General features: G+C 41.0%; 2 protein-coding genes across 7 annotated transcripts in view; both read left to right on the top strand.

The window, feature by feature from the left end:
• The window catches only part of LAD1 (ladinin 1), a 36,392-nt gene extending 31,181 nt beyond the window's left edge, over positions 1-5,211 (top strand). The window contains exons 8-10 of the mRNA XM_077335017.1: positions 521-610; positions 1,496-1,573; positions 3,652-5,211. Of these exons, the coding sequence (XP_077191132.1) occupies positions 521-610; positions 1,496-1,534 (129 nt within the window). The 3' untranslated portion in view covers positions 1,535-1,573; positions 3,652-5,211. The remainder of the gene's footprint in view (positions 1-520; positions 611-1,495; positions 1,574-3,651) is intronic.
• Positions 5,212-8,638: 3,427 nt separating this feature from the next.
• Positions 8,639-23,107, top strand: part of TNNT2 (troponin T2, cardiac type) — a 31,928-nt gene continuing 17,459 nt past the window's right edge. For 2 of the 6 annotated variants that reach the window (XM_077335023.1, XM_077335024.1), the window contains exons 1-8: positions 8,639-8,776; positions 15,284-15,334; positions 18,470-18,480; positions 18,578-18,595; positions 19,384-19,413; positions 21,086-21,142; positions 22,115-22,147; positions 22,809-22,830. In XM_077335023.1, coding sequence (XP_077191138.1) covers positions 15,297-15,334; positions 18,470-18,480; positions 18,578-18,595; positions 19,384-19,413; positions 21,086-21,142; positions 22,115-22,147; positions 22,809-22,830 — 209 coding nt within the window. In that variant the 5' untranslated portion in view covers positions 8,639-8,776; positions 15,284-15,296. Of the gene's footprint in view, positions 8,777-15,283; positions 15,335-18,469; positions 18,481-18,577; positions 18,596-19,383; positions 19,414-21,085; positions 21,143-22,114; positions 22,148-22,808; positions 22,831-23,107 lie in introns of those variants that run through there. The other 4 variants (XM_077335025.1, XM_077335027.1, XM_077335026.1 and 1 more) reach the window with 4 other exon arrangements.

Here is a 23,107-nt window from a genome sequence, read left to right as displayed (position 1 = left end):
GGAAAGTACCCTGCAATATCTTGGGATAGGAAAAGGTAGCCAAAATCAGGACTTTTGAGTTATTCAGTCCATGTGCTGGGGATGGGAACTGTCTTGGTTCTGGTTGTCAGTTTCTGAAACTTCAGAAATGGCCTTGATGACCAACATCTTTTGGTACAACAATGGTGTGAAAACAAGAACAGTGAGGAAAATCTTGACTATATCTCTGTGGGCAGCACCAGGGGGATAGTTCCCATATGCTGGCTAATCCATTAAGCTTTTCAAGTGCCTATGCTGACAGGGGTGCTAACGATTTTACCAGATACAGTTCTGCTAATAAAATTCATTAAATAGTAGGCTTCTATGTGAGTATATATATGGTACTGAGAGAGAGAAAGAGAGAGAGAGATCTTCTGAAGAGATCCCTGTTTACTAAAATGTTTGTCATACTTGGAAGATCTAACATGATGGGGGCGGGGGGAGCCAGGATGGCATTCTTTCAACTCTACAATTCTATGCTGTATACTCCTCTGTGGTTTAGGAGAGTTTGACAGTTCCAGGAGGAGTGTCATCTCGTATCAATCTGTGGATCAGCCGAGCTCAGGAACCCAGCAAGGATGAAGGAATCAAGGTATGTGCATGCTGATCCATCAAGTGCGTCTGACAGCTTAGAGGGGCCAAATGCTCGCATATAGCTGCTCCAGTTGCTTTCTGCTCAACAGGAGCTCTCATACCATGGGAGGTCATTGTGATTTTGCTCATTTGATTTTGGAACGAGAGAGATTCTTCTGGGGGGATTGTTAAGGGCACCTGTTTTAGGATGGATTAGGACAAAGCTGGATCCCTTCCCTCTGTTCTCTTCTATCTACAATATCCATTCCTCCCTAAACAAACCTCAGTCCTTTTCTAGGCTACCACAGAAGGTGGGAGATTTTCCAGAGAGGCGCCATGGCTGTATCATTCTGGAATTTGCACAACTGCCATGGATCTATTCCTGTAATCAGGGTTATTTATGATAATGTTAAAAGTCCATTCAGAATGTACTTGAAGATGTGGATGGGCTGTCCGGATTTCACTTACATCTCATGGATCTGCTTGGAACTGCTGTTCCTTTTCCAAGGTCTTTCTGTAGTTTAGACTAGCGATCCCCAGCCTGTGGGCCGCAGACCACCTGTGGTCCATCGACTAATTGGAGGTGGGCTGGGAAGGATGCCTTCTCCCCCCCCCCCCGGCCCTTTACAACACACTTTGGGTGTCATTGTCTCCTATCACTCCCAGATGTCTGTATCTTATTTTGAAGGGATGTTTAAACATTACCATAGTTATCAGAAAGCGTTAGGGCAGTGGTTGAGAGTAGAGGAGTAAACTACCCCCCCCCACCGGGCCTCAGTAAAATTGTCAAGCGTAGAGTGGTCCCCAGTGATAAGAAGATTGGGGACCACTGGTTTAGACCACAAAATACTAGCCAACTATTTGTCTATGTTCCTCTAAAAACCTTTGACATTCTTTTCTGCAGGATATTCGAAGGCCTGAGAATGGTGCACAGCAAAGTTAGTGGAGGAAACGGTCCAGTGATTCTTGAAAGAAAACCAGGGTAAGAGCAAAAGAAGGGCAATCAGGACATTAAGGGATTTGATGAGTTCCTAATGAGTGCCAAAATGATTCTACAGGAATGCAGCTTCATTGCATCTGTGTAGAGTTCATAGAATCATAGTGTTGGAAGGGACCTCAGGGTCATCTAGTCCAACACCTGGCAGAATGCAGAAAATGGCCACATTGAGCATGATTTCCCTCACAAGAGAAGACTGAGGAGAAGTAGGAATTGAGTAGTTTGGCTCTTTCTATCACCTGTTAAAATTTCATTTTCTTGTCCCCACAATGGTTCTACCATGTCCTTACTCTTTTTCTTACTTTGAACATAACTAAAGAACCCTTTTTTACTGTATTTACCATTTCTCACTAGCCTAAGCTCATACTAAGCTTTAACTTTTCTAACATTCTCCTTACAAGCATTGGTTATTTGTTTATATTCATCCTTGGTTATAAGACCCTCCTTGCATTTTCTATTCATATCTTTTGAAAGCTGTTCATGGAACTACCCTGGCTTCCTTAGGCTCCTCCCATTTTTCCTTCTCAAAGAATTGTTTGTGATTGTGCCGTCATTATTTCATTTTTAAGAAACTTCCATCCCTCTTGAATTCCCAGCTCCGTACATTTTTCTGACCACTGGATTCTACTCAGGATAACTTAAAGTTTTTAAAATTTAGCTTTCCTGAAGTCCAGTCTATATGTCTGACTGTGTATAGTTATTCTCTTCCTCAAGATTGCAAATTTCAAAATCACATGGTCATTTCTCCCAAGTGTGCCCACTACTTTCACCTCATCAACTAGTTCCTCCCTATTGGTGAGAATCAAGTCTAAAATTGTGGACCTCCTAATTGTCCACTCCACCGTCTGGAAAATGAAGTTGTCAGCAAGACTTATCATTTTTATCAGAGTTGGTCTTCCAACAGATATCTGGGTAACTGAAATCACCTATGACCACTATGTCCTGCCTCCCTGAGAACTTCCTAAACTGGTCTAGGAGCATCTTATCCATGTCCTCTGCCTGGCCTGGTGGTCTATAGCAGTGGTCCCCAACCCCCGGTCTGGAGACCGGTACCAGTCCGTGGATCAGTCGATACCAGGTTGCAGCTCCTCCTCGTACTCCTCCCTGGCTGCTGCCTTGGGGGTTGTCTTGCCACTCTGCCGCCGGCTCACCTTTGGTGCTTTCCGGTGGCCGCCATAGTTGGGGCTCCTCCTCGGCATGGCACTGTGCAGCTGCTGCTGGCAGCTCCCCCCAGCGGGCAGCGGGAAGTCAGGGGTGCCAGGGGGAAAGCAAGTGGAGCAGGGGCTCAGTCGGCGGCAATGTCCCTCAGCAAAAGACTACTTCCCCACCCTGGGCCTCAGTAAAATTGTCAAACGGTCCCCGGTGATAAAAAGGTTGGGGACCACTGGTCTATAGCATACCCCCATGATAATGTGAACAATCAGTCATGAGATTCCTTCCTCAAATAGCAAGTGCGTTCATATGAGCCATTGTGGTATAGTGGTTAGAGTTTCAAACTGGGAGCTAGGAAAGCCAGGTTTGAATCCTGTCTCTGCCATGGAAGCTTGCTGGGTGACCTTGGGCCACTCACACTCTCAGCCTAACCTATCTTTTGGAGTTGTTGTGTGGGAAAAAACATAGCAGAGGAAAATGATACCACTGTGAGTTCCCACTGGGAAGAAAGGTGGGGTTTAAATGATGATAAGTAAGTAAATTCAGTCTATGTTAACCATACTACTGTCAAACTGTTAGATTGACTAGAAGTGAAATGAAATAAGTATAGGCTGAGCACTTTGGGAGGCCATCATGTATACACTCTGCTCATCTTCTTAGCCTGTTGATTTGAGAATACTGGCTTTGACAAATTAGTGTCTATACAGTGAGTCTTTAGAACAAAGGTTATTTTTTCCCTTGGAATATTTATTGGAAACATCTACTTTTCAGAATGACAATGTTTGTCAACTAGTGGTTATATAGGTTCAAAAGCTAGGATAGGTTTTGAACATTGTACCTTCAGTAGAAAAGTCATTTGCTGTCTCCATGACAATTTCTGCACTAGCCCAATGCTCTCTTGTGTCTTTCAGATGTAACATAGCAAGCTGCTCTGGGGGAAAAATATCTCCATTTAAATCAAAGGCCTGGACCACTTGAAATTATCCTGCTTCCCTTGGTTTTGGAATGTTTTCTTCCTATAGGCCAGTCATCTGGAAAATAACATCTATCAGCCAAACCTGCCTCCAGTGCCTTTGCACAGATGGGGGTCTAATGGTGCCTTTTAAAACATTGCTTCTGTTTGGTGGATGGGAAAGTTGATACTTATGGCATAGAAACTATATTACCCAGTGTATTTCTTCCCATGGAGCTAGATCAAGATGGGTAGCTGTGTTAGTCCATCTGCAGCAGCAGAAAAGAATCCAGTAGCATATTAAAGTCTAACAAAATTTCTAGTAGGGTATGAGTTGTTGTGAGTCACTGCTCATTTCAGATACCTGAAGGAGCGAGTAAGTGTGTGCATTTTCAGTGGTCCATTTCACTTCCCTCCTTACAAACAGAGGAAAGCAAAATGGTCAGGGGGTAAGGGTTCCAAGGGAGGCAGCAGGAGATCACACAAGGTTGGGGGAAGCTGGCAAGGAGGGAAAGAAGGCAGCAGGGAGGAGCACCAAGGGAGCATTGGATAGACCATGCAGTTGCCAGCCATGGCAGAAAAGAGAAAGGGGAGGGAGGTGCAGCCAAGAAGCATACCAACAGTGGGGTGTGAGGACCCGGAGGGGTGGTGGTGGTCAGAAGGCATGTAGCCAGAAGCAGAGAGGGTAGAGAACTTGCAGAGGACTACCAGAGGGGACACTGAGACTTTTGCCTGTGAGATGAGAAATAACAATGAGCAGTGATTGACAAAAACTCATATCCTACCACAAATTTTGTTAGACTTTAAGGCCCTATTGGACTCTTACTGTTTTATATTTCTTCCCAGTTGTGTATTTTCTATCTCCCAATACCAAAACTAACTTCTATCAGGAACCCTGAAGATATGAAATGGAAAGCACTTATGCGCCTGCCACAATGAATTATATACCAGGATCCACATGAATCGATCAGCAGCTAGCTTTGTTTGCCTTCAATGACGTCATCAAATGGCCAAATCTGACGGGCTACAGACCAGTGTTGGTGTTGCAAGGATGAAGAAGGCCAATATGAAGGAACAAAAATGATGACAAAGCTGCAAGAATTTGGAAAGAGGTTCCCATAGAGTGCTTGCCACCACTGCTGGAATGTCTGGATCAGGGAACTGTCTGCCTGAATGTGTGTTATGCTGCTCCCGCCATTAAAAAATAACCAAGAAGTCCCTTCTCTAAAATTGCTGGGGTGGGGGGTGAGGCAGAAAACTGGTTGTTCTTTTCTCAAAAAAAAATGCTCCCCCTTTGGTCCCTAGCTGAGACCCATTTCAGTGGGACTTAGAGTCATGACTACCTGGGACTATGTTGGGACAGTAGGCTCTTTTATCACTGCAATGCATTGAAAGTCATTTTATTTTAGCTCAGGATTTTGATTTTATTCGGCTGCCTATACCTAATTTTAGATTCAGTGGTTGAGGGGATATTTGGCTCTCATTGTATTTCACAATAAATTTCACTTTGGTTCAAGAAGTTCCTATCTTTGATTATTCTTCAGGTTGCCTTTGCTTTAAGTTGTTAAGTTGTTAAGAATAGAAGAAGTTTCCTCTAATCCAACCCCTTGCTTCCAACTGTGGTCAGTTAAATGTCTCAGGAGCTTCTCAAACAGGCTGTAAAAGACATTATAATTCTTTGAGCACTAAGGTTCCCTTGTTCATTTATGGTTAATGGCCACTGAGAGACCATGAATTTGTCTAATCCATCTCAGCTAGAAAGATTAGGGATAAGGAACCACATCAGCACTCCATACACTGCAAATAGAATAGAGTTAATATATAAGAGGTGATACGATAACCATCTTCAAGTACTTGAAGGGCTGTTATCTAGAAGATGGAGCAGAGTTGTTTTCTGTTGCCCCCTAAAGCAGGGGTGGTCAACCTGTGGTCCTCCAGATGTTCATGGACTACAATTCCAATGAGCCCCTGCTAGTGTTTGCTGGCAGGGGCTCATGGGAATTGTAGTCCATGAACATCTGGAGGACCACAGGTTGACTATCCCTGCCCTACAGGGTTCGCTGCAACTTAATGGCACTTCCCCCCTCCTTTTCTTTGTTATGCAGGTATTTTTTCTTGTAAAAGAAGAGAGAGTAGACAAATCATAACATTTAATGATGACTATGTTATATAATATCCTGAAGAAAAAGATAAGCAATAAGCCAAAAAAATAGTTCTCCCCATCTCCTCCTTGCGGAAATCTTAACAAAAATTAATATTTAACAATAAGTAGTTCTTAATTCAAATATTTTTAGCTAATCTACTTTATTATTCATTATATTATTAACTTTTAATGACTATTAATTCCATGTTATACATCTTATCACCACTACATATTCACTTTAGTATATTGAGATTTAACTGTAACCCTTAATATTATTATACTGCAATCTGAGCTGAAAATTCATTATATAACACATATTAGAGGAAATGATACAATTTTAAAACAATTGTTATTACTCAATTTCCAGTTCTTTATAAAATCATATAGTATTTTAAATTATTTTTCATTCTAAATTTATCTTCTGCTTTCCTCTCTATCTTTCTTCAAATGCCAAATAAGACGTTAATTTTGCCATTACAGCATATTTGGCCAATTCCATTTTGCAGCTTAGAAAGTTCTGGCTGCTGTCACCATAAATTCAAGTATCTCTTCCAAGACTTGGGGTAGTTTATCAAGTAATATACCCAATAGTACACTCTTAACTTCCATCGGAAATTTAAATTTTTATACATTTTGCATTTCTATTTTTTCAAGCCTCTTCTTATGTCTAACATAATCTGATATGTTAAAAAAAAACCCTTAAGAATCCAAGTATTTCTAGCATTTTTTGGTGCTACTGGGCTTCACTGTCAGATTACGTAAGTACTTATCACAGGAATGGGAGATATTTTTCCTGCACATATGCTTGAGTTTTAAATAAGGCGAAATAAAAATTCTCTTAATAAATAAGCTTTGCATCTTCATGTGAATATGCTCTCAGAGAAGGAATTACAAGAGTCTACAAGGAGGTGGGAAGAAAAATGTGAGGGAATACATTTATCATAGAATCATAGAACCATTGAGTTGGAAGGGACCATACTGGTCATCTAGTCCAACCTCCTGCTCAATGCAGGATCAGCCTAGAGCTTAAAGGCTGCCAGGATGTGTATCATGTTATTTAAAATACTCGTATTCCTCTTTTTAAAGTTTAAAGTGGTTCACAGAAGTGTTAAAACTATCCTAAAATATTACCAAAGAAGTCACAAATAAAAACAATTAAGAAATTGTTTTTAATTTACATCTTAACTTGATAGAATGCAACCAGGATCACTAAACATCACCAAGGGTACAAAGCATACTTCAACAGATTTATCAATGGAAGAATAATGAAAAAAGAACAGCCATATTTCCAGAGGATGCCTGAATGCTATTAAAGAAACTACTGGCAAATTTTCAGAACAAGAATTTTCTAAAGCTATGCTGCCATCATCAGCCTTTTATCATTGCCCAGTTCACTTCTGATGCAGGTTGTGATTCCCAGAGAAGGGACTTAATGGATTCATAAGTAGAGAAGCACATGCATAAGTAGAGAAGATGTTTTTCAAGTACATTGGATCAAGATCACAAAGGGCTTTTAATGGAATATCTTGGAAACAAATTGGTAGCCAACCCTGTTCTTTCAAAGCAGGCAAATATGGTTTAAGAAGTCTGACTATGCCAGCAGTGTATCTTTTTGGGATGAAGTTTCTAAGAGATTCTCAAAGGCAGCTTTTCTAAGTTGCATTACAGTGCATTAATATGAAGCACGTATAATGTAGCCACATCTTGTAGCTAAGTCAATGGCATCTCAGGTTGACAAAAATAGGTCATCCTGTAGCTAATGTAGTACTGTGGCTGGAGTTAGATTAGGATGACAAAAAGAGAGAAATCCATGAAGAAATAGTTCCAACAAGGTCAGCCATGACATTCTTTACTTAAGCCAGGGGTTGTCAAAAGGGTTTCTAGAGAACCTGGGATCCTTTGGGAGTTAATCAAGTGTTCCTCAGTGAGAATATCAGCAATGGTCCCTTGTCTACCTGCTGCAGGAGAGCATTTGAAGTGTTCTGGATTAACCCAGGCATTGATACAGGACAATGAAGAGGCTGCATAGGTCTGGTGTGCATTTGTTATGAACTGAATATGCATGCAGAAATGCATCCAAAACTTTTATTATACAATGTTCCTTGGTAGACAAGTCAATGTTGAAAGGATTTCCTTGAAAGCAGAAAGTTTAGAAAACGCTGAAATGAATCACATAAATCAGTGTGTGCATGAGAGAAATGCTAGAGGCAAAATCAGAATTTGGGTGAGAACTTTGTTCTTAGCAAAAAGTCAGATCTAAAGATCAGAGAAGTCCAGATCCAGGGTCCAGCCTCAAGTTCTAACTGGAATTTAGATGTAAGGACAAGGATGCTGTGTAGTTGACAGGAGAAGACTCGAAGTACCACAATTGATTGTTGGAGAGTCATCCCTCTAGTCTGCAATCTAATAGTGTTGATACAAACCTCCAGATTTATATGTCCTTTGTTCCCTACCATTTGCAGAAGCAGCTGCCCCAACAGTTAGGGATCTGTGATGAAGAACAAAACTAAGTGATGAAGTACATTTGCTAGCTTTCTGTATTTTGCCTTCTGTGGGGCAACACACACACACAATCCTTATCAGAGTTTCAGGCCACTCGAGAGTGACAGCTGGCTGGCTTGTGTCAGACTCTTGGGCACTTGGATATCTTGTGTTTAAAATAGCAATTCTCTGAGGCCATACAATAGCAAGTGCTTATATGGGCTCATGGGAGGGGGAGAAAAGAGTTGCGCAAGTGGGTTTGGCCAATGCTGCCAAAATAGCCACAAAGTTTAGCATTCCAAGCTGTTCCCTGCTGGCATTCTTCCAGCCAGGCATCTGGCTTGGGGGCGGTGGGTTGGGCTGGGGTGCTCTGGTTATAGCTTCACTCTTTGAAGTTGCTTCGCTTAGACTCAACACTTGTTTCCACTAGAAGGACCCTCTCCTGGTCTCTGGACAAGAGGTAAGGCACCATATCAATCCATTAGGTTCTTTCTTCTGAAATGTTTTGTATCTACTATATTTGGAAATCAATTGCCTTTCATGAAAATGGGGATGAAACCTTTATGTTAAGCAGTGCTGTTCTTAAGCTGCTGATTCTCATTTCACAGGCTAAAGCTCAATGTCTTTTTGCTAATTTGAAATGAGTGTAAAAAAAAAAAACATTTCTAACTACCAAAGCTTTATGTTCTGTCCTACATCCTAATGTGTGGCATAGAATTCAGACTGGCAAATGGGGCATCAGTGGTTGAAATGAGCGATGTTATGGAATGTATTTATCAGATCACATGGCAGATACCAGATGCAGGCAGAGAGTCTGTGGATGTGGAGGGCAGGATGTAGCGCTGGAACGAGAGGGAAATGAAAATTCGTTCAGTGCTCTTTGCACAACGGCTTGTCTAAATATGACATCTCTTCAAAAATGATGTTCAGCCACAATAGCTGCTCTGGTGGCTCCTTTTGCAGAGCAAGAAAGCAATTTAACATAGAACTACTCAAAGAGGAGGCATTAACAGCAACAACAGACCTCCAGATTGATTATGAATCATCCTTAGATTTCCTTAATGTGCTTTGTGCCGCTTAATGCCACCAATGAATGCTTTTCATATCCTCACTGGATTAGCAAAGAGATGATTGACTAAGACATTTGGCATTCATTTCATTTTGAGCTAATACCTGTATAAGTAAAAATGTTACAATTCTGAGTCAATGTTACTGGGGTTTTCCCCCCCTTCTCTATAAGACAAAAAGGCTGACTTTCTGTCAGCAGCAGAAAACTTTTTTGTCTAATTAGCTGGGTCCATCATGAAGTTGGAGACTTTAAGAAAATGTTTTGCAATAAGAATGTGCCTAGTACTCATGTCTGCAGTCTGAATCTGTAGATCAGACTTGCATGGCTTTAAATGAACATTGGTTTGATGTCTTAGTGTTTGGCTCATAGAGTCAGCATGGTGCAATGGTTAAGAGCCAGGGACTCTAATCTGAAGAAGAAGAGTTGGTTCTTATATGCCGCTTTTCTCTACCTGAAGGAGTCTCCAAGCGGCTTACAGTCACCTTCCCTTTCCTCTTCCCACAACAGACACCCTGAGGGGTGGGTGAGGCTGAGAGAGCCCTGATATCACTGCCCAGTCAGAACAACTTTTTCAGTGCTGTGGCGAGCCCAAGATCACCCAGCTGGTTGCATGTGGGGGAGTGCAGAATCGAACCCAGTATGCAAGATTAGAAGTCCGCACTCCTAACCACCACACCAAACAGGGTTTGATTCCCACACTCCTCCACATGATCCCTGCAGAGTGACCTTGAGCCAGTCGCCATTCTCTCAGAACTCTCTCAGTACCACCTACCTCACAAGGTGACTGTTGTGGACTGTTGTGAGGAAAGAAAGGGTAGGCTGTCATGAGACTTGTAAGAATAGCAAAAACTAGGGTATAAAAACCTACTCTTTCTGGAACCCAGCAGAGGCTCAGATTGAGCCTGAGATATCTCAGTTTGGAGCCAACCTCTGCCACAGAATGCTTTTATGGCCTAGACTCACAAGTGCCATTTTAAGCAGGGTTACACCCTTCTAAGCCCACTAACTTTTAGGGGATTTAGAAGGGTGTAACTCTGCTTAGGATGCCATTATTCATAATTCTCTTTTATAATATCTTCCATTTAGACAGTGATGGTCCCCAAATTGACTTCTTCAGGCTTGTAGAGAAGGTTTGTTTGGTCATGGGGAAGTAACAATCTGGAAATTATCTATTATATCACAAGTACAGTGACAAAGCAACAGGGAACTTTTGTTTAGAGTGGCTTAAAGCTATGAAAAGCATAGATTATTTTCTGAAAGTATATAGTAGATGTCTTGAAGCCTGACATCCAGACATATACAACCCTCATGTACTGGATGTTATTGTAAACTCCCCTTCCAAGATCATGCACAGTTATATGAATTGAAGCAGTCACATTCTTGATTCTGTTATCATACAGCTGTTATACATGACTTGGATATTCAAAGCTTTGATACTTAGTTCCAGAGAGTAAGAAGGACAGAGTGGTATGGAACAGCAACAGATGGCTTGACACATGGGAGTTATTTGTAGAGCTGTGCAAAACCTCCCTACCAAACCACTCCAATTTCACTTAGTTTGGGGATTTGCTTCAAACTTGCAGTAGGCAGTCTGGCTTTGCTGAAAGCTGTTGTTGAGTCTCAGGAATGTCCCAAGCAGCCACAGGTGCCTCAGCAAAGTCTGTGCAAGGCTCAAACTGCTGTATGATTAGGGAGGGGCATGAATCGAACCACAAAGAAAAATTTGCTCTCTTTGTGGTTTGTGAACCAAAGTTTGTGTCGTCTACTGTCATGGACTTCCATGAACTTTTAAAGTTCCTTTCATTTGTGGCAGTTTGTGGAGTTTGTGGAGACAGCAGAAAACTGGCGTTTAAAGGGACTGTACAAGAAAATGCAAAAACAGCTGAGTAAAGGTTACTCCCTGCCACTTGGCTGTTTTTTTTTTTTTTTTGTGCTTACTGCAAATCCCATAAAAAGACTATGGTCCCTTTCAACCAGTTTTGCAGGGCCACAAACCATGAACTGGTTCAGTTTGCAAATGAACATCCTGGTTTGGTAGTCTGAAGAGGTAGAATCCATTCTACTATCTCAGCATCCTGATACCTCATCTCCACCTCATTTGGCTGCATTTGTAGACCAAGCTTGTCACAGCTTTTTACTCCATGCAAGTCACCACTTAGTGCTGCTGTGGAAAATTTACGTTTGTGAACAACTATAAGCCATCTTCTTTCAGCCTCTTCATAATGTGGTCTACCTTACAAAGTTGTTACAAAGATTATAGAGGTAATAGGCTTGAATCCCAAATTGCCATTCTGTTGACAGAATAGCAATGCCAGTGGCAGAATGCATTTCCTACTGAGGAAGAGGAGATGGTCATTTCTATATTTTCCCCCACATTTAATATCTCTACGTAGACCTTGAGGATCCATGGCCCTCAGAAATACTGACTGAGGGGAAGAAAAAAAAAGCTGCAGTGTGGGGAAAATTCCCTTCCTCTAGTGCAGCTCTACTCACACTAATTAATATGCAAGGTTACGTATGCAAAGCACATTGAACGCATAGTGAAAAGTGTAGCTATTATTCCCAGAGTTTTCTCTTCAACCCATGAATGCTAAAAACCACATGTGGTGTAGTGATTAGAATGTTGGCCTAGGATCTTGGAGACCAGGTTTGAATCCCTGCTCTACCATGGAAGCTTGCTGAGTGACCTTGGGCCAGTGTCAAGGCTGACTTAAAATAACAGAGCTGGGAGGGGCCATACAGGCCATCTAGTCCAACCCCCTGCTCAGTGCAAGACCAGCCTAAAACATCCAGGATAAGTAACTGTCCAGCCCCTGCTTGAAGACTGCCAGTGAGGGGGAGCTCACCACCTCTTTAGGCAGCCTGTTTCACTGCTGAACTACTCTGACTGTGAATCCCCCCTCCCGATATCTAGCCAATACTATCCTTAGCCTGCCTTTGTCTGAATGAATTGTTTTCCTATATCAAATCTGAGACCCTGGACAAAGAATCTCTGTTACTAATGTAACCAAGCTTAACCTGGGTTTTAGCTAGTGAACACGCTGTACGCTGTAACACAAAATAAGTTTTATTAGGAAGAAAATAAGGGGAAACAAAGATTTTTAAAACCATATCAGCCCAGTGAATGGTTCAAGTGCTCAAAAGTGCTAACTTCCTAAATTTACTAACTGGACAGGATTTCTGCAGCCCAGGTCTTAACTTAATAAAACTTTAGCAAATTCAGCCCATGAGCAAGAAGCATAATAGATGTGCCATGTGGTGAATGCAGTATCAAGGGAGGGGGACAGGAAATAGAATATGGAATAGGAATCAGGCCTAGGAAGAGAGATTACATTTTATAGGAAATGAAGGCCATGGATCTCCTGACCTCCCTCAACCAATCACCATGGTATCTTCAAAGAGTCTTCTGGAAAATGAGCAACCCTCCCCTGCTCACCTGTGTCCAGCTGTAAACAGTGAGGTAATTAACAGGCCCGATAGAATAAAGGTTACAGTACTAGATCTCCATCCCCCACCTGGAGATTGGCAACCTCATGTATAGCTAAATAAATTAATGGCTTGAATTCTTCCTAGAGTTTTTGTGGGGGCATAGAGGAACAGTAGAAATTATTTTTGCTGATTGCCCCCTTTCACAGCAGCCCAAAATACCTCCCAAAATTCTTTTCCTAACATATGTCCTCCAAATCGCTTTTGGGGATTCAGAGGAAGTCAAAATCAACCCCCCGCCCACGGCTATGGAAAATCTAGCCAAGATACAAGGCAATGCCTCCTTCTTTCTTTCTTGAATCTGTAAATTGCTTTGGAATATTCAGTGTGGAGAAAACTGAAGTGAAAAGGGAACACAAAAATAAACCAATGCAGGCTATTTTTTGAGGTCAGGGGTTGGGTTTTTATTAAGTGGATGGAAAAGAAGAGCAATAGTGCCCCTTTATAAGGACACAAACACAAAAGGGAGCAAAGACATTCCCTCAGATTACATTTGTGCTCCTCTTAGCAAGCCTCCTCCTTCAGCCAGACCCCATTCTAATCTCTGTGTGCTAGTTCACATCATGCAACATTGCTTGCTCTTTGTTATCAATGCTGCTGACATGACAGTGTGGTTAATCTCCCATTGCCTATTTTAAGAGGACTCGGCTGTTGAGCAACAGATATATGGAAGAAAAGGCAGGCTCCATTTGGAGTTACACTGATAAATCCATGTTTTTAGAATCAAAACAATAGTGGTTTTCTGGAAAGCTTAAACCATGCCCTAGCTAGCAGAGTCCTTTTAGTTCTTGTTTCAGGGCATTCATCTTACTGACGGTGTACAGTTTATTCCAGGCATCAGCAACATGAGTCATGGAATAACACCATGAAGTACCAAGGAAGTTTTTTCAGCCTTCAACCTGATATTGTAATAATGATGAATATTTCCTTCCTTGGTTGTCATGGATGTTTAATATTATGCCAGTAGAAATATTTGATTCATGGACATCTGTTTGTTCATGTGAATTCCATGGTAGCCATGTTTCTAGAGTATGCTAATAGACGCCTCCCATTCTTCTTTGTTCCCCACAAATGGAGTGAGACAGATTGTGGAAGGCAGACAGGGGGTGCAACTAGACATTACCGACTGCATGAGTTTGCCATGCAGACTTGAGGATTAAAAAAAAAAGAATTCTTGCATTCTCCTCTGTCCGGGGGCTGCAGGACATTATCTTGTTATTTTCTCTGTGGGAAGACAAGAGACACTTTTCCAAGCTACAGCTGAATCCATGAATAGGGAATTCATATGTTACATCCTCCATATTATCTCAAGCATGTGTACAACTGATGATTCGGGGTTAATTTCTACCATGTGAAGTGCCATCAAAGCACAACCAAAATTTAATACCATAATTTGTGATATCTGAATATTAAAGCGTCTTTTTTAGGAGTCATGGCAACATACTATTTCAAATGAAAGTGATACCTAGGTTTGTTTGATGGGATGTCTGAAAGCATACCTAATAGGAACAGTGCGCATACACTCTTTACTTGCTATGACCATATGATGAGATATTCTCTCACTTAATGTAAAGCATGTTCTGCTATTTTCATCTGACAGATGTTGGAAGGGTTCTACTTCCCTCAAATCCTGGACCTTTAAGGTCAAGCTAGACATGACCCCGGGAGATCTCTGAATGGATGCCTTGTTTTTGTTTAAATTTTGACTTAAAGTCCTGCAGGTGTATGATTCAGATTGATACCTTGGTGTGTATTGTGGGTGGGGGTAGAGCCAACTCTTCCCTCTATGCTACTTTTGCATTGTAAAGGCCCTCTTCTGGAGCTTTTATTTACTCTGTGGGAAAGAACAAAGTACAGAGCATGGTACATGCACATTTCTGCCTGTGTCCTATAAAGGTGAATAATTCAGATGACCAAAACAATAGTGTAGGAAAAGAGGCCACCTCACACGGCATGCTGACAAAAGCAGTAATGTAAAGTTGAGGGAATAGTGAGGAACCATTTTGTTTTACCCTTCCTCTCCTGAGCCATTTTGAGTGCACATGACAGCTTTAGTGGATGAGTTCGCTTAGAGTCTGGTTGCTTATCTCAATATGCTTGATATCTCGGATTATAAAAACACTTTTGGATGGCAGTTTTTGAAGTGTCATAGCTATCTTACACAGTTGTTATTGAGGTAATTAAGAGAGTTGCCAGCTCTGGTTTGGAAAATTCCTGGAAGGATCACGGAGAGGCCTCAGAGTCTGCCCGGTAAAGCTGCTATTTTCTCCAGGGGAACAGATCTCTGTAGTCTGGAGACCAGCTGTAATTTCAGGAGATCTCTAGGCTCCACCTGTAGACTGATAAGATGATAATTAAACAATGTTGTTTTGTGGCTCTCTTGAAATTCCTAATCTTTCTTTTTTTCCATAGCAGGTAACTGAAAATGTCAGACACTGAGGAAATCATTGAAGAATATGAAGAGTAAGTGTTTGGTACCCAGCATATTTCTTTGGTCTTCAGTGTGTGCTGGCCAGGTGGTAAATATGTGGCCTTTTGTTCACTCATAATGGTGGTCGTGGTTCTATTACACTCAGATTTCCCCTGAAGATAGATTCAAGTGGGTAGCTGTGTTGGTCTGAAGCAATAGAACAAATGTTGAGTCCAGTAGCATCTGAGGAAGTGTGCATACACATGAAAGCTCATACCTTGAATAAAACTTTGTTGGTCTTAAAGGTGCTGTTGGACTTAAAATTCAGATTTGCAAGTTATGGTAAAACAAGGCCAAGGTCAATGATGCAAAAATAGGTAGTTATTACTCAGTTAAAAAAAAACTATTTAAAAGAATTCCAAGACCATTCCCGTACAGAGACATAAAACACTCTCCGCCTCCTGCTTGCAAATGCGGAATAGGAAACCACGTATTTGCATGCTTCCTGACAGGTGACCACTCCCGCATTATCCCGCTGCCTCATTGTGGCTTTTCCCTTCCCAATGAGGTGGCGGAGAAGCCTAAAACATGGACAATACACACTTTTCCCCTCTGTTCCTCGGGTTGTCAATCAATGCAAGCCACCAATCCCTTCACAGAGGTTGCTTTGAGGACTCAAACTTCCATCCCCCATCCCTGAGTCCTGAAATTAATTTTAAAAATACACTTCTGCATTGCCATGGGGAAATGCCACAATAGTAAAATATTTTTTTTCAAAAAACTTTCTCTTCCACGTTGCTATGGGATCACACAACAACAATAAGACATTTTCTCAGATCCCTTTTTGGGATACTTTGGATAATGGTCTCTCTTTATGAGTATATTTGTGGTAGGCTGGCCATGGTAACTGGACACTGATGACTGCGTGTTCACAATAAAGATTTAAAACACAGAGCACAAATGCCAAGCTAATAGGGAGATGGCTGCTTCATCATACACCCTGTTCATACCCCACCACCAGAAAACATAAACAGGAATGTGTTTTGGCCGCCCAAACCCAATATTACCATGCACAATGAAGAGAACATTTTATATGTACTGATGGCACATCACTTTGCGGTCGCATGGTAATGTAGACCGTGCCATTTTAAAAAATTGATCTGGAAATGGAGAGAGGAGGGTGGATGTGAAGGCAGGCAAAATGCTACTGATAATTATTTCCTTTAATCTTGAAATGGATTGCTGATATAATAACCATGGAATATTGATTTGTTCATCTCTAATATCTTGTCAAGATTTGAATTTCTCCAGAATATTTATTATTATAGAAGTTTGAAAGTCACTTTTATTTTTGGTATTTCTTATCATGATAAGCTTCTACTGGGAATGTAAGCAGATAATTTGGAGGATTCAGTAAATTCTATTGTGAGGACCATATTCTCAATAATCCATCTCTAATTATGTAATTCTTTTCTTGTAATCATTTTGATTGATTTCTTTATCAATAAATAATTATGTAGATTTAGGACTGCTAATTCAGGATTTCTTATTATTTGTTTTGGATTTATAATCCCCTTTGCAATGTAGACCAGACAGGCTATTTGATAATATAATTTTATCTTTGGAATTGCTACCCATTCTGGAAATTCTTTATACATTTCTTGATGCCCTGTTTCACACATACTTTCTCTGTTTCTTGCATGGCTGCCACTCGCTCATCAGCCTCTCACATAGTCTATTCTGTGTCCCCAAAGATCTCACTGATACCACTGAGAAATATTCTTTCACAGCCTGCCTTGTAATCCAACTGTAGCCTCCCATTTTTATCAACACCTGTTCTTCCCAGTAATTTGAACTGCATCTCCAGATGATGTATCAGATGAAGTTAAAATAATTCATTAACATGTGCAATGGACTTCATGCTACTTCATGTCTAATGCTACTTCATGTCCCCCCCCCCCCCGGAATAAACTGGCATTTAATCTGCGTGTTAATTAAATGGCTCTTATCCCAGCATTCACCAGTGCCATCTGACTCTGCTAGGTCTGGGGTGCCTAGTGTAGCACCCAGGAACACCCTGGTACCATCCAACACCTTTCCCAGAAGCCACCAAGTGTTTTTTAAAAGTTGGCTTCTGACCCTCAGTCTCCATGCTATACTTGTCATCTGCATTTCCTAAATAACTTGGAGAGTTTTCCATCATTTATGGTGATTTGGCAGCAGCATGAAAACTCTCCCTGCTGTCTGGAGGATCTATGATGTTGCTGGGGCATGTTTGACCTTGGAGGTAATTAGGTGAATCTTTGGACAGATAGGAGAAAGGACACAGGCAGTAAAGCTAAGTAGGGATGTGTGGATAGATACACTAGTGGATCAGACCCCGTAGTATCATCCTTAAGGTGATACTGCCAAGGCCTTGAAGCATAAGGTGATTCGAATGCCAGCACCTTGTTGTCCAGTGGCGGGAAACATAGAAAGGAAATAAGTGAACCTGTTCACCTAGAGTACAACATATATTACAGAGATTTAAACTTCTTTGTCTCTTCCCAGGGAGCTTTGGGAATTATAGATGAGGTAAGGATCTATGACCAAGAATTCTCAGCCAAACTTCACTGATTTGGTTGGATGTTGACTAAACTGCCAATTTCTGCTGATTCCACCTTCCAGCTGCAGACGCCCATTGTATTTTTCCTATCTCCTCGGAGAAACATTTTGGGGAGATGGGTGGGCTGCAGTAGAAGGAGGGAAAAAGGAAAGTTCTGTTCTGCCATCAGAAAATGTAGTCTGAATCCTACCCATTATATCTACAACATGCTAAAGCTGTTCCAGCCCAAAGGGTTTTTCAATCATCATCACAGTCTAGCCCTGCTCTACATTTCTCGTAACACAAAAGTAAATGGGGCTTCCATTTGCTTATCAACATTAAGGACTGGAAAGTCTCTTAATCTGCACCTGTGCCAAGGATTCAAAGTGACCAAAGCTATCTTACTGCGAAGAGTTAGTACTGGCTTGAGTCATATTTTAAATGTTGCCCTCTGCTGGCAATCAGTTGAGCAACGAAAAAAGACACTGGCTCATCGTTCTCTGAAGTGTACATGGTGGGAGTCATAACAAATTGCATTTGTGAAGTACAATCTTTTTACAACAACCATCATTCTAATGTGGGTGTGTCTCTTTTTGCTTTCCAGGGAGCAAGAAGGTAAGGAGACAAGAGCTATTCAATTCAAAATGTTTTTTCTAAATACATTGCGGCTCTAACAGTGCTTTCTCTTTCCCTCTCTTCGGGCTTGTCACAGAAGAATGTGTGGAAGAAGGTAAGATTTGTTTATTCAAAATGTTTCTCTCCTGCCCTTCCCTCAAAGGGCCCAATGTGGCTAACAATAAATATAACAAGAGATGCATTCTTAAAAAAAAATAACGTCACTATTTAGTGTAAAAACTGCAAACTATAACCATTAAAAATTCAGCCACCAGCCCAAGAAAGCAAAGAAAGACAGCACAGACAGCCAATATCAGCAAAATACTTTCCCATCTCTTTCTAATAGCAGGTAGGGATGAGTGGGTTGTTCCATAAGGCAGGGCGTAGAGTGAATCTCGGGAAACAGAGGTTTCAAAGTTAGGGGTGGGGAAGGTTCTTCTTACTGTGTTCTAAAAATACTCAATATGGCTTTAGGACTCATACGTGGATAGTCTCAATTCAACCCAGATGGTAACTGATATGTCAGACGACGCAGTTTGGAATGAGCTTTTTGCTACTCACATGGAGTCACCAGAAGCTGAACAATGTCTCTGGCATTTTTGCATGCAACTCACGACTCTTTGCGTGTGAATAAAAGCATAATTACTTATTTCTATGTATATATGAATTTGGGAGAGTTCTGGGTAGTCCAGAACTTGATATCCTGTGGCTTTGCTAATACTTGGCTTAATAAATGCTTAGCATGGGAAAATAAGCTGAGCACACCTGTGTGAAGTGAGGATCATTGTGCACTAAGAAAACCATTTTGCCTATAGATGCTTTTTCTTGACAGCACAGTTTTTTTGTGATCCCTGGCTAACCTTTACTTATTCCCTTTCACCTCCCCTGCTTGTCCTGCTTAAGAAGAGGAAGAATGGATAGAGGTGGAAGACGGTAGTAGAACATTTCTTTTTCATTTCACTTGACCGTTCCTTGCCAACAATACACAGGGTTGGCTGCTCATTGATGTCTCATGTGTAAACCTGTGCCCTGTATCACCTTTATAGCATCCCCCTCCCCAAATTTAAACAGGTTTGATAATCATCTGCTAGGAACTCTGGAAATAGTAGTCTGCTGAAAAGAATCTAGGGGGTTTCAGAGTTTTCCCCATCTTCAGTTCCCAGGATTCTTTTAGAGGAGGGATAATGGTTAACGTCATGTAAAAATGTATTTGCCTGGGTAATGATGTCCTGGGTGATGATGAGGACCTATCAAATAGCAGTACACTTTTCTGTACTTTTCTAGCAGAAGCCACCTCTCTTTGTAGACTGTAACAAATACTCAGGGATTACCATTGCCAGGTATTTGCTATCATGCATTACTCCAACTGGTTATTAAAATGGGATGTTGCTGGGAGACATTTCCTTCTATAAATACTCCTCTCCCCTGATTTGTTGTGAAAACATTTCAATTACAGTGTTCTGGGAATTCAGGCCAGCCTGGAGGCCATGGTTTTTGCCTTTGAAGTTCATACCTTTAATCCAGAGGTCCCTCCCTAGCCTTTTGGAGCCTGGAATTCTGACACAGTGTGCTGGACAGCCACACAATGGCTGCCATAGAGCCTTGGTGTTGCCAAGCTCTTAACAAACAATTATTTAAAAAAATGAAAAATATTTTAATCAAAAAAATCTGCACAGCCAATCAACTATCCAATGGCTAATCAGAAATCTTGCTGGACAAAACCCCCATGTGACCTGTCCATTTTCTAAAAATGATGGGTGCTAGGAAAGGAGTTGCTGGGCCCAACCTTAATCCATGTTGATTGTGGTTATCTGGTGATAAACTACTGTCCATGGCTTAGCTGATATGATGCTGTTCCACAGGCACTGAATGGCTTCTTCATTTGCAGGGGAAGGAAGGGTGATGTTTCGGCTGTTCACCAGATCCTGCTGCCTACTTCCTATACTGTTTGTTTTAGTCCATTGGTGCAAAGAAAGAGTATTGGGGCAGGGATTCATAAAAGGCTCCAGTGAGACAGGGGAGGTGGGGAATTGCCTTCATCTAGCACAACTCATGCCACTTTCAAACATGATTTCCCTGTGCAGGGCTGAGACAAAGCAAATTCAACCTCCATGTTTACTTGGCTTTCCCCACCTGCACCATGACACTGCAGAAATCTGTGAGTGCAAAGGCAACCTTGTGTTACTTGAGTGGGCTAGGACCCATCAATGCAACATCATACCTGTCTGTTCTCTGCCTTTATGCTTGAGTACTTAATGAGTTGACCCAGGAATGTGGGAAGCTCATGGACAGATGTATGCTGAGCAGCCTGTTTCCACATTTAAGAGGACTCCTCTTGAAAAGGGAAGGAGCTCATCTAGACACCAATGAAGTAGTCATGAAGCATCACTAGATGTTCCCAAACGTTTTCCATTGTAGACAGCAGTCCTAGGCTCTCTATTTTTTTCACTCATCTCAGCTTGAAGATTATGGAATCTTTCCCTATTTCTTATCTTGTTTGGTAAGCTTCCCAATGACTAGGGGCCATCGTAACAAATATAATTTTGTTTAGTTTTCTATTAACTTCCACAGATGTTAGTTTCATTCTGGTCTTTTTACTCCATAGACCAAGAAGAACAAACTGAAGAAGACAAGGAAGGTGAAAGGGAAACCATAACAGAAGGCATGTACTGATGTTCTGCTGAGGCAGCTCAAACTGATGGAAGCATTTTGATGGTGTACTCTTTGGTGATGCGCAACAATCACCTTGCATGAGCCAAATCTTGCATCAGTAACTTAATGGGAAATCTAACAGTCCAACCCAACCATGAACTGTAATTTGGCATTCAGCTATAGTTCCTTCTATGTGCGTTATCTTTTCAAGCCTGTCTTTATATCTTGGCTTGAATGCCTTTCCCAGCCTGGTCAGGAGGAGTATTATTGGCAAAAGGAGAATAAAGTAACAGACAGTATTTAGGGAACTGGCAGAGAGCTTTTCTCCAGTCCTTCTTCCATTTAGCATTTGCAAAGGATTATAATGCCCCTGTGACATCAGTAGCTACTACATCAGTCTTCATTTTTGTTTCAGAAACATTTACATGCTTGGCAATTAAAGAGCATAGTATGCCATTCTTAAAAGGCTTAGAAGAAAGGGTCAAGCATGAATTAGGGCATCTAAGGTGAGTAAAAACCAGAGTTTGCCCATTCATTCAAATGTCTTTAAAGACATTTACATATTAATGTCCAAAATTTGTGAGGTGATGATGCAAACTGATTTGCAGCCAGAGATTCAAAACATTTAACATTCTATACTGGCAGGATAACCTTGTGCTTTGTTTCTGATTAAAGTCTACTTTTTGAGGTCTGCCAAGGGCTTTGATATACTTAATGCTGACGTCACACCAGAATCCAACCTACCATGTCTGCTGCAACATTTAAAACAAGGACTGCTGCTGTCTCCAATTACCAAATCCCAGAATGCCAGCAATGTAACCCTTCCCAGCAATGAATGAATGAACTACAAAGCATGCAGGGAATTCAGAAGCATAGCTTAGATGAAATCAACTGTTTCATTCAGTTCAGGAGTGAGGATTGAATATAGAATTGTGTCTGTGTGATATTATCTTCTCTGAAAATTCTTCTCTTTTCAAATCAGAACATGAAGAACATTCTAAAGAACCAGAAGAAGGTAAATGAAAAACTGATTTCATGGTTTCATTATGAACAAACTTTGGATGTTCTCAGATTTACCAGGTTATTACTGCCAGGAAAGAGATAATCTAGAATGTTCATCATCATTTAAAGAACAACAGAGGTATGCTGTATGGAAGAAAAGTACTCACATTGAAAAGATATGTGCCTTTTCATCAGTGATCCTATGGGTACCATCCAGCTGATATCCTGACTAGGAACATAAACTACTCTATATATAGTAAAGAAAGGAAAGCAATGTAATCTGAGCAACTAAGGCAAGAATTGGAGGGAAAATACCTGCAATTTTAGTCAACTTGAAGGGTCATAAGGAAAGAAGATAATTGTACATGGCTCTGTAATTATGATGGTTATTATTTTCATGTATAGTTCACGAAAGTGAATCACAAGGAAAGGTGTGGGGGAAGGAGATAGGGGGATAGCAAAAAGCAGAGTGCAGGCTGTGTGATAACAAAGAGAGATTTAAAATCTGCACCATAATTTGGCAGCTGAAACCATTTCCATAAAAACTGATGCATAGGTCTCAATCAAGACAGAAGAAACATCGAATGTAGTATTTCTACAAGTTGTCTCCAAAAAAGTCATAGAAAATATTTTTTGTTTTTATTATCTTTCATTTTCACTGTGGTTTCTTGCAGGAGAATCAAAACCCAGACCCAAGTAAGTATATGTATACCTTTGATTTTGCATCAGAGGCAATTTATACCGAGCATTTTCTGCTGGTATTGAGGCACAACTAGATTGCTCACATTTTTCAGTGTGCTGTTTGAACATGCTCAATATTATTCTTATAAAACTTTTTTATGTCTGAAAAGTGAGTGCACAAAATGCTCAGCTATGGGTTTCTTTTAAATCACATTAGAGTTCCTATTTTTATGACATTTGTAATAACCTATCATTCCTCCAAAGAGCTCAGAATAGCAATTAGGTCTCATAA

Source organism: Paroedura picta, chromosome 4 (genome assembly GCF_049243985.1).
Source record: "Paroedura picta isolate Pp20150507F chromosome 4, Ppicta_v3.0, whole genome shotgun sequence".
Taxonomy (NCBI): Eukaryota; Metazoa; Chordata; class Lepidosauria; order Squamata; family Gekkonidae; genus Paroedura; species Paroedura picta.
This window is presented reverse-complemented; position numbering and strand designations above follow the sequence as displayed.